The sequence below is a fragment of the Cucurbita pepo genome, chromosome LG20 (assembly GCF_002806865.2).
Source record: "Cucurbita pepo subsp. pepo cultivar mu-cu-16 chromosome LG20, ASM280686v2, whole genome shotgun sequence".
Classification (NCBI taxonomy): domain Eukaryota; kingdom Viridiplantae; phylum Streptophyta; class Magnoliopsida; order Cucurbitales; family Cucurbitaceae; genus Cucurbita; species Cucurbita pepo.
In genome coordinates this window covers 6,513,041-6,525,160 of record NC_036657.1, presented here as the reverse complement: position 1 = coordinate 6,525,160, position 12,120 = coordinate 6,513,041, and the positions used below count along the sequence as shown (strand labels likewise).

General features: G+C 37.5%; 1 protein-coding gene and 1 pseudogene across 1 annotated transcript; both read right to left on the bottom strand.

The window, feature by feature from the left end:
* Positions 1-5,224: 5,224 nt before the first annotated feature.
* Positions 5,225-7,119, bottom strand: LOC111783407 (high affinity nitrate transporter 2.4-like). Its single transcript, XM_023664331.1, has 2 exons — positions 6,142-7,119; positions 5,225-6,033 (listed from the first exon to the last, which is right to left on the bottom strand). Exons 1-2 carry the CDS (start codon positions 7,068-7,070, stop codon positions 5,367-5,369), a joined length of 1,596 nt encoding a protein of 531 aa, XP_023520099.1. The 5' UTR covers positions 7,071-7,119; the 3' UTR covers positions 5,225-5,366.
* Positions 7,120-10,330: 3,211 nt separating this feature from the next.
* LOC111782526 lies at positions 10,331-11,914 on the bottom strand (annotated as a pseudogene).
* Between the last annotated feature and the right edge of the window lie 206 nt (positions 11,915-12,120).

Sequence of the window (12,120 nt, the reverse complement as noted above, 5' to 3'; positions counted from 1 at the left end):
AACTAATACACAGTTATAGAATTAGGTCCGTTATGTATGGCGTTACTCTCACGAGTTTAAAATGTCCTTGTTAGAGAGAGGTTTTCACACCCTTCCTATAAGGAATGTTTTGTTCTCCTCTCCAACCAATGTAGGATCTCACAATCCACCCTTTTGGGAGCCCAGTGTCACAACCTAACTACGAAGAGAGTAGGTTGTGACCCTTACGTTGCGACAAGAGAAGCGATGACCCTCAAGTGGCGCCCATCTGGCCACGCGAGGGTCTAGATGAGTGCCATGATACGACCAAGGAGGATGGTGCATCATTTAATACACCACATGAAGTGGACATTGAAGAGAAGTTGATGCATAAGCAAGATAAGGACAACAAGTAGACAAGAGTGGCAAGGGTTATTGAAGGGTCGGGTAAGGTCTCAGGCCTTAACCTCAAAAGTCGGGGTTCTGGAAGGAATTTGGGCATGCGATTTTGGAGTTCAATCTGTTCATATGAAATATGAATGCTCGCCAAATTTGGTGTCAATTGGGCATCAGACGGACGCTCCACGACATCGTAAGACTGTTCGTCAAAATCAGGTCTACATGTAGAGTATTGAAAAGAGCTCACAATGTACTATAAGGGGAGACATGGTGTAACTCTCAACTACTTCTGGACCCTATGGCTTAACCGAGCTACCTTGTGGCACGTGCGTGTGTCACAGTGCGGGCGAGCATGTTGAGACAAGTGTCTTAGACGACTTCTTTTAAAATGAGTTTTTCAAAGACAATACTGGGCAACATGGGTGTGCCAGTATTGCTCCCCAGCCCCCGTATCAAGGGTTGAATTATACACCTGCTATCCAATACGATATCTGTAAATGACATGGCATGGACATGGGAGGGCCAACGTCCTGATAGAACCCGATAGATGAAAGTTCGAGATGTCCCGATGAGATGAGCGACATGTGAGCCCATTTTCGATTACATGACCGAATGAGTTATGATGGATGATACCAAGAAAGTGCCGCTCGTGGGACCTGAATTTTCTTAGGCTTATTAGCTAAATAGTAGTTGAGGCAAACAATACGACCAATTGTTTCTTGTAAACTTTTGTATCCTTGCTGTTAAAAGAAGGGATATGCATTTGAAAAGAGTGTCTAATATTATTTAAGCATAAGAAAATAATTGAGATCGGAGGTTCAATCTTCATTGATATTCACAACCTTTAAATAGGATACAAGATACTAAATAATATCTACAAAAGAAAATATAAACTAACTAAATCTACCACTATTCAAATTATTTGAACACATAAAGATTAGAGATTAGATGAACTTTCTGTTCTTTTTAGTGAAGCATCAACTATAAGTTCTCGTGACTTTATTTTTAATGTTTTTAAAAAGCTTCATAATAATGAAGATAATGTCTTATATTTATATACCCACGATCTTCTCTTACACAGATGACCCGGCGACAGACAGATCTCATTTAAGCCTATTGTTTTTGGTCAACTTGGTATGCATTCAATACCAAACATATTTCAATTATATTTCTAGCTTTTCTCAACTGCTGCGTTCGCCTACCTTACCCTTTCATGAGCTCTTAGGGTTATTTGCAATACTTTTTTAATCCTAAAATAATACACAATTTTGAGGCTTTAATTAGGTATGGGTTGAATTTTAAACCATTTCCTACCTTTTAATATTCTAGGCTCAACAAATAGTCCAACATGTGATTGATAGTGATATTATTGCTTTAATTTGGTTATATATCGTTCACACGACCCCGAATAATTCAAAGGCGATGCCATCTTTATTCATAAAATTTTAATTTCATTAAATTAGACTTTAAACTTAAATAAAGGTTTATTGTGTCGTTTGATGATTGTTAGAGTCCCACATTAGCTAATTAAAAAGATCATGAGTATATAAGTAAGAGACACTATCTCCACTAACATGAAATATTTTAGGAAAACCAAAAGCAAAGTCACGCTCAAAATGGACCATATCATACCATTGTAGAAGATTGTTGTGGTCCTATCATCTCAAATTTATGATAACTCATCAACTTCTATTTTTTTAATTATAGATAGTGCTATGAATTATAAATAGAGCTAGGGGTGTACACGAACCCGACAACCTGACAACACGAATCGACCCAACCTGAATTATAGGAGTTGGGTTGGGCTGTAAAAATTTTCGAGTTGAGTTGGGATACCAATCCAACCATCCTGAACTTTTGGATTGATCCAAAAAACTCCTCCAACCCAACCCAACCTGACCCATGTGCACCCCTATGTAGGGCTATGAATTGTAAAGAGTTACGTTACTTACTCTTTGCTTCTAGGAGTTTAGACTATCCTCACAGACAAACACGAGTCATTTTCGCATACTTCATCCTTACTCACATGCTTTTTAGGAAAATTTTCAGGAGATCACCCAACATAGAATTCCTCCAAAAAAAAAAAAAAAAAAAAAAAAAAAAAAAAAAAAAAAAAAAAAAAAAAAAAAAAAAAAAAAAAAAAAAANTGAAGTTTCTATGATTGAGTCTCGAAAAGAAAGGTACACCATGTTGGTATAGGTAGTAACTTTACCATTATTTAAATCCTTTCTTAATCAACCTATCCTCATAATTGCTCTCGTTCGAATATGATCTCAGTTTATTCATGTACCCATTCTTTACACGATGTATTAGTACTAGAGAAAACATTAAAATCTAATGAATAATTGCGATTCTTATGAACAGGATTATTTAAATAAATTCGAATTTATTATTAAAAGAGGGTACATGAAAAATAAAATAAAATAAAGATGACGCAAAGAATGAGACAAACAAAAAAAATGATATTTTAAGGCATGGAAAAATTCTAGTCCCCAAGGCTTAGGTCACACAATATTAAAATGAAAAGATATCAACTTTTAATATTAAAAACAAAAGCTTTGGTTGGATCTTTCTCACAAAAGGCCATTTTGGATGCCTCCACCGTCGACAGATCCCATCATGCTAACAAATTCCCCATTGGATTCTTTTTGTGGGTTTTATGTGGGGGAGGTTTAGTGTGCTTTTTGGTGGATAAAAGTGCATTATACATTATAAAATACACCAATTCTAACTGCGAGCTGAGATGTGGGGGCAACACGCCTCTCATACGATACAAAACAAGATTATGAGTATTGGTATGAGATCTTTTGAGAAAAACACAAACTAAAATTACGAGGATTTAACATGAACAATGAACAGATTTATTTGTCACTAATAATATTTGGTGGGTTAGGATTGAGGTAATGTTAACAATTAAAATAATAATAATAATAATTTTTAATGTGGTCGTCCGAGAATTTTGGTGAGAGTTGGAATTCTCGTTTCCATCTCAACCACGCCCTCCCCTGACTCCACGGCATGCCAAACATGAAGACAAATCAACCTCAACCTTCATAGGGGATGTATTTTGGGTTTCTTATTTTTGGCAATCTCATAGATCTACATGTTATAAATGTTTACAAGCCATGATATGTCGTGGGAGTGAGAGAGGAGACCAATAGAGAAGAATCGAAGGAAGAATGACGAGAAATAGACGTCGAGTACGGTTTTCAGAGGAGAGAGAAAGTCGTCGACGTTTTCGTGAGAAGTCGAGTAAGGAAGACGAAGTTCATGGACTTCAGGTCAGATCTGGATCAGGTACCCAACGGATAACTCATTATCCAACCATTCTGCCCTCAACCCAATATCCAGACCTGCAACCCAGTATTCCCGCATGTAGCTCGAAAACAGTACCTATAGTGGCCTAACACCTACAACAGCCCAACATCACGGACCGTGACCCGCATGCCTGCAATGACCCGCACCTCGACCTGACTCGACATACACACATGTTAGTGCCCCCATTGCGCCACGTGTCGCACCTGCAGCTAGACACCCCTTCGACTTACACAACTCAATCAGGTCGACTCGGCTTTAGCTCGGCACTACGGCTCAAAACACGCTCCCTTAGCTCGATAACTTCACTGTTACGACCATCCATAGAGATTAGATGTTGTCTATATGCCACTTCCATGTGCACCTATACCTTTTTGTTAGAATGATTTGCACTCCTAATTATATATTTTAAAAATGGCCGATTTCTTATCAAAATTAGCCATAAATAAACTTTAGAAATAACTTACAAGGTACACTATCAATCGTGCAATCATGTGTGATGAAACAACAATAATGAAGATATCTAATTTTATCTCAATTTTTTATTTTTATTAAATTTTAATTTAGAGACTTTATTAGGTTAATATTGATTTCAAAACTAATAATGTGTAACTTGTTATCCATTTAAAGTTATGATTAGCCAAAATTCTCATTCAACAAGGGAAAAAAAAACGGTCATGCCTCGATAAACAATGAAAGATGGTTACCAATAGTCTCTAATGACAATCGTAACAAAGAACTCAACTTACACTACTAACCATCAATTTGCTAAGGTTGAGTTTGTTTAACCTTAGATGGTCGTGGTACTTTTGTCTATTTCATGATACCCTAACTTTTTTGTCTATGAGCCACCCTCTTTAGGGTCAGTGAGGAGGACTTCTCAATCGCGATAGAAAAGGTTGGAGAAAGTGACTTTTAGAAATTCTCTCCTTTCTAAAGCAGCAAAAGACGACCCTCCAAAACGCTAAAGAGGTGAGGGAACAAGAGTAGTGGTAATCATAGAAACCTTACCGAATAAAAATTAGGCATAAACAAAGACCAAACAAATAATTTAACCTAAACCGAAAACCTTTTATATTAATTATTATCTACACGTTCCGCCGCTCGAAGTCATCATCTTTCATATAATATGCTTCAATTTCGTATGCCTTAATACTAGGAATTAGTCAACTTTAAGAAGATGATATCAGCAAAGCAATCAAAAGAAAGAAAAAACTTTTAGTTGAATCCAAGGCACAAAATATAGATTCTAAAAGTCTTCTCCCCAAGTGCTTGGAACCTTTCACAATCTTTCACAGCCCAATACCTATAAGCCAACACATTTAAAACAATATATATAGTCAATTAGCCACACAACTTGGTGCACTTCCATATGAAATTGCACAAAAACCCTCTGACTTTTATATCATAACATAAATGTCCCATTCCAATTAATATCAATCTTTCCCCATAATGATATCACCAAAAACCCCATTTAATATCAATTTGGATCCAATCACGAAACGCCATTGAGCCATTATAATACTCATTTCATAACTCTTTTTTGGTACAAAGAAGATTCACAGAATATACTAAAAGACTCCCCAATGGATCCATTTTGGAAGGAAATAGTAAAATAGATATACAAAATAGTAAAATAGAGATAATATTGTGATGATAGCCAAGTTGGGAGTTGAGGGAAGTTGTTTGATTGTTCAAACATGGGAAGGAGTGGTGTTTGGTGGGGTTGGGGCTGAGCCAACGCGCCTTCCACGTTCGGAGCGGCTGTTCTCAGCGAACTTGATGCTTTGTTGGTGCAAACCCTTCTTCTTTTCATCCTCAGTCCATTCAGCGCCGTAATAGAATTCCTCAGTGGACTTCTCAACGTGTTTGGTTGGGGGTAAGAACATGCTTCCCCACTGAGGGAAGTGAACCAAAGTGACTGGAAGAGTGCAACACACAATCATTATCCCCATCAAGAACAGCCCTTTGTCTGTGGTGTATTTGGTGGTTGAGAAGAACACCAACTGAGTCAAACCAGACCCAAAGTTCCCTCCTGCTCCTGTCAGCCCTGATATGATCCCTAGAGACCGCCTAGAAATGAAGGGAATGATCCCAAATGTGGCTCCACACGCAGCCTGTGCTCCTATTGAGAACAATATCATTGCCGCTATGGCTGTTGGCAGCTTGTCCGCCTTCCCAAGCCACATGCAGAACACTCCCCCGAATGTCTGCAGGATCCATAGAGTCCACAGCCTTCCCCTCATCCCGAAGTATCGCGCCGCAAAGTCCGACGCATACCCTCCGAACGGCCGAGCCACCAGATTCGCCATTCCGAACGTGGCTGCGATGATCCCGGCGGTGTGCAGCTTTAGATCAAACCTGTTGCCATGAGATAAGAACGAACGAACGAACAAACAAACAAACATTAAGTAATTAAGATTAAGGGGTTGATCGTGAGTTTATATAAGTAAGCAATACAATATTTACCTGTCGTAGAAATACTCGGCAATGACGTTGTCGGTGGAGAGCTCGACGCCCATGGAGTAGCCGTAGAGGAGGACGAAGATCCAAGTTCGATAGTTGGTGATGGCGTACCAGAGGACCTTGGAGAATTTATCTTTGGCAACGTCACCCTTCTTCTGAAGGCTGCTAAGGTTGCCATCGGGCAAGTCCTGGCCGAGAGTGAGAACCAAGATGCCCATGATGACATGAAGCCACCCAGGGATGAAGAAGGCAATCCGCCAGGCAGTGAAGGGAGTAGCGCCGGCTCTCTTGATGATGTCATAGAGCAAGGGCATGATGAGCTGGGTGGCTCCTCCGCCCATGTTGCCCCATCCGGCGGCGGTGCCGTTGACGAGGCCGATGATCTGGCTGTTGAACATGGTGCTCATCCAGTACTGGCAGGAGACGAAGGTGGCGAGGGAGAAGCCGATCATGAAGCGGACGGCGATGTAGCCGGCGGCGTCGGAGACGAAGGACATGCAGAAGACGGTGGGGGCGGAGAGCATGATGAGAAAGGCGCAGCCGTAGCGAGGGCCGAGAAGGTCGCAGACGGCGCCCATGACAAGACGAGAGAAGATGCTGCCGGAGACGGAGGTGACGCCGGCGTTGCCAATGTCGACTTTGGTGAGGTTGAGGTTATCACGGATGATGGGGACAAGAGGGGCGGCGGCGAAGGTGGAGACGAAGCAAGTGAAGAAGGAAATCCAAGAAAGGTGGAAGGTTCTCATGTGGGGGTTGGCGAAGGAGAAGAGCTTGAACACCTTCGCCTTGTGCTCAGAGTCCACTGGTAATGCAAACTTAGCTGTTGTGTCTGTTGGGACAATTGGGGATGCCACCGAGAATGCAAACGTCTGCTCTCTCCCTGTCACCCCATGCATCGAGCTCCCCGGAGACCCCTCCACGCCGCCGCTCATCTTCGCTACTCAATTCAACTCCTCCTCTCTTTCCTTTCTCAGTATCAATAAACCAAACAACCAACCAATCTTGGAATGGGAAGATGCTCATCACCTCACCTATTTATAATGGCTTAAGATTTGAGGGTAATAAAGTGAAGAGTTGAGGAGAAGGGAATATCCAGTTCGCCGCATCTTGGGGTTTCAAAACTCAAAGGACCCATCGTATATCCCAAAGGATGGAGGAGCATAGGAAGAGGTTAGAAGGGTACAAAAATATTATAACTTTGCTAACTGCCAACTCAATGGCTTTACAAATTTTCACCATCTACAAGGCCAATAGTATAATGCATTCAAATGTGACAGCTTTATTTTCAACCATTTTTAATCTCTTACATTTATTTCCAATTTAATAACATTTAAGTTCATTCTACACTTTATACTTTAATATTCATAGTATTTTGATATATGTGTAAATATAGTGATGCCAACGACCATAGAATATCGCATTGTTGAAACCTATGCATAAGGTTGTGTGACAAAGGGATAGATTAAGGTTGTGTGACAAAGGGATAGATTGTGAGATTTTATATTGGTTGGGAAGGAGAATAAATTTACCTTTCTTATAAGTATGTGGAAACTTCTCCCACGGACGAAAGTGAACAATATTTGTTAGTGTGTTTCAGCGGTTACAAATGGTATCGGAGGTGGTGTGCCAGAGGACGCTAATCCCCAACAAGTAGATTGTGAGATCTCACATTGGTTGGAAAGGAGAACAAATCTACGTTCTTTATAAGGATGTGGAAATCTCTCCCTAGTAGACGTGTTTTACGAAACCAATATCGTTAAATAATAATAATAAAATTAAATTACAATTTTAGTCTCGGTAAGAACATTAAATTATAATTTTAGTTGGTGTAATAAGATTAAATTAACTAGAAATAAAAAAAAAAAAGAAGCAAAGTATTCTCCACGAGACACAATTAAAGAATTGTATGTGAAAGAAGTTGAGCTTGTCGACTACTCATTTTAGGGTTTCCCATCTCCCTATTAAATTGGGTCACGTCATCACAAGGTCAACCAATATATTGACAACTTGATGGTTGCACATATGAAGGTTTTTATTGAAATAAATAAATGAAATACAATAAATAAAACCTCTGACCATTGGGATCAATTACTATTTTATTTTCTCCTACAACCCAATTGATTGTTAACACATTTTCAACTCTAATTTTGCATATTCCAACTCAAATCTTATGCTTTTCCAAATCTTTACCCTATTCTAACCTAATTTCGTACCAAATTACGACAAAATTATCGATTAGGGTTACAAGGAAGTATGTCGATTTTCAAACGGGGTTATTTAGAACCAACCATTAGAGATGTTAACGGGATGAGGCGGAGATGGAGAAATTATTGTCGTCCCTATTCCTGCCTCCTATTTCATTCTCCATCGTTGCGAAAATTTTCATTTATGAAAATCGGGATTAGGGTAGGAATTTCTGGCTTGTCCCTATACCTATAATGATTTTTCTCCATTTTTATGTATATTTTAAAAGAAATATATTCCTTTCAAATAATTTTTTTTAGGGATAATTTCTATTTTTCAATATAATTTATATGAAAAATATCTTAATAAATTAAAAATTATTTCACAATATTCCACCTAATTTCTAAAAATTCAAATTTCAACTTAGAGAAAAGGAAGGGATGAGGTAGGGATTAGGGCCCGAGACAAGAACACGGAATGTAAAATTACTTTCCTAGTAACTATATTATGACAGTTTCATCCAAAAATTTCGAAGAAATGACATATAGTACTCGATCCTACCCAACTATGATGATAGAATGACCCACAATCTAATTAGTATATACCGTTTTTATTAGGGCTAATTGGTACCTTTTTTTTTTAACACGAACAACGATTATATTATTAACACTTCCCAATTTCTTTGCTTGACGTGTAGATAAATATTTACCTTACCCTTTCATGAATTCCTAGAGTTGTTTCATCTATTTGACGACTTTTAAGGTTTGATGGGATAGAGTTGAATTTGTGAACTTTTTGTATAGCATTTAATATTGTAGGCTCAAGAATTTGATAATTGAATATCGTCCATATATTGAATGATTATTATAAGATCTATTGTTTATAGACTAATCCTACTAGGTTGATAGTGATGTTAGTGTGTCCATTTGGGTTTCCCATTGAATTCATAAAAGGAGATGCAATCTTTACTCATAGCCACAAACAGGTTGTGCTGGAGGAAAGGAAACACGTCACACTTTAGAGCACAATTGGTAACATAGTACATAAGATACAATTATAAAATACGACATACAATTATAAAATACGACGTATCATTCATATAACAATTAGCCCAATCTCCCTTAATGGAAGCTTAAAGTACCTGTCCAAAGTGTCAAACACTTGTAGGAGAGTAAAATATGGTAGGAAATGGTCCAAATGTATTCGACTCAAACCAGATCAGCGGACCTTGAGAGTGTTAAAAAAAAAAAAAAAAAAAAAAAAAAAACCTGCATTGGTTCAATCGGCCTCAAAAGGGTCTAAAATATCAAATCCAAGGTGGAATAGCCAAGAGAGCTAAGAAGTTGAATTGGAGCCATAAAAAAAATGTATTATCTGATCGGTTTCGAACGGCTTAAGTGAGATGAAACGAAATAATTGTTGTGAGTGAGTAAGCAAAGTTCACATAGATTCAGATTTGTTAGGTAGTTCACATAGATTCAGATTTGTTAGGTCTAGATTTAGATTTGTTAGGTCTAGATTTAGAACGCTACCGTATAAATACTCCTCCACCCTACCTAGGGCGGTTTTCTCGAACTAGTTGCACCTAATCAATCCTCTCCTAACTTTTCGAGTATTACTATTTGAAGTTCGGTTGAAAAGCATTTTTTCAGACATAACTCAACCTATCAAGTTATTCAATTCAGTTTTAATTAATCTCGAATGATTTTTTAAAAAATCTCTAATTTGACAATTATGGCATATATGTGGCTGCTACTTTATTATAGTAGAAAAATAGAATCGTTACCTCAACAGTATTATTTCTCCTAAATATAAAAAATATAATTATTGAAACATGCCCAACACGTGGCATGTTGTAAACCAAGCCCGCTTATTTGAGGAATTTTGAAAGCTAAAATAAAAATGCTGGGAAGAATGGTTTGAAATTCAATCCGTTGATCGAGTGGTCTCAATTATTCAATGATTATTCAATCAGTTGATGGAGTGGTCTCAATTATTCAATGATTATTCAATCAGTTGATGGAATGGTCTCAATTGGCGTCGGTTTAGCACATATGGGAGGGTTTTGCTTTCTAGAAATGGTCGGTTTGACATTTACACACTCAGACACAATTGGCCCTTCTTTACCACTATAAATGAGGTCAATATCAGCAACTTCCACATCCTCACATAGATTACTTTTACTGCAAACAAATTTGACTGCAATCGAAGAAGCAAATGTGCCTGTGATATTCTTGAAACTAACTTTGCTAATCTTAATTGTTGATGGAACCTGAATGTTCAAAATAAAACATTAATTAACTTTACTAATGTTAATTGTTGATGGAATCTGAATGTTCAAAATAAAACATTAATTAACTTTGCTAATGTTAATTGTTGATGGAACCTCAATGTTCAAAATAAACATTAATAAATATCTGTTCAAAAGATAATTAATTGGTGGAAACCAACGAGGTTCGATTTTGATACATACCTTTTGGTTGCATTGATTCCATGGACAATATTCTTGATCTATGATGATAAGGTTAGTAACATTAACCATTTCAATATCTTCAAAATGCATGTAGAGGCTGGATACGAGAGGGCAAAATCTGGCCCTGTTTTGATCCTCACACCATTTGTAGTACTGATTAATTTGCATTTCTTCCCTATAACTCCTACCACTTCTTTTTCAGTTTTATACTTGTCCAAGTTGCCTATGCTAATGCCATGTCCCGGTCCGTAAGTAACATCACTAATAATAATTTTTCTATTAGTGTATCTTACAGATATACAATCATCTACCGTTGCGATTACGGTATTGAGAATGCTAACTTCTTCTGAATCACCTAAGTGAATTCTATCGGTGTTGAGACTATGGTCTGGTGCAGTAATTGTCAGGTGGTCGAAGGTAAGATTCTTGCCGGCCAAAATATTGATATGAAAACTCTTGCTATCCAATGAAGTTATGTCCTTCACTATCGAATTTGTGATGAAATTGAACTTCAAATTTTGCTTATTTTAAATAAACAAAGAAAAAGCACTCGGTATTAAAACATATAATGCTAACCCAAATTATGAGTTCTTTTTATAATTAAATTAATATGAGCATTTACCATGGAAAGCTTTTTGCATATTTTCTTTAGGTGGCAATCATTCTTTTCCTTGGCCATCGACATATTCCATAACAAGCAACCCATCTCCTTCTGTGTCGGTAGGAGAAGCGTGTAATGTTCCTTCAACTAGAAGCTCAATAGGACTTTTACATGGACCTTTGAGCCTGGATGCACTTAATTGATAAGTTCCTTTTGGAACCAATACTATACTTGGAGTAGTCAACGCACATGCTTCCTTCCATGCATTTGTTAAAGCTTGTGAATTCAACCATGTCATTTAAGAAAAATATTTTGCACAAAATGAAAATTTGGTTTATCAACTTAAACAAATGTACACTTACTTGAGTGATATCAGCATTAGGTTTGGCACCGAATTTCGTAACATCAAAAACACCGGCAGTAGCATCGAATTGACCATTAGACACCAACAATAACAACAGTGGTATTAATGCCATAAACTTTGATATCAATCCCATCCTTTCTAGTTCACTTGTCTCTTCTACTTTCCCTTATTTTCTTTTAGTCAAATTCACAAACTTCTTAGAAATAAGAATTGATAGGAATGCATTCACCAACTCAAAACTCACTTTTATCTACGCCTATAATTAGTTTTACTTTAAATGATCTAATTTTGTTGAACATAATTCCTTCCTCAAATTTCTATAATAGATAATGTATATCACAATTTTCTAGCAAATGGACA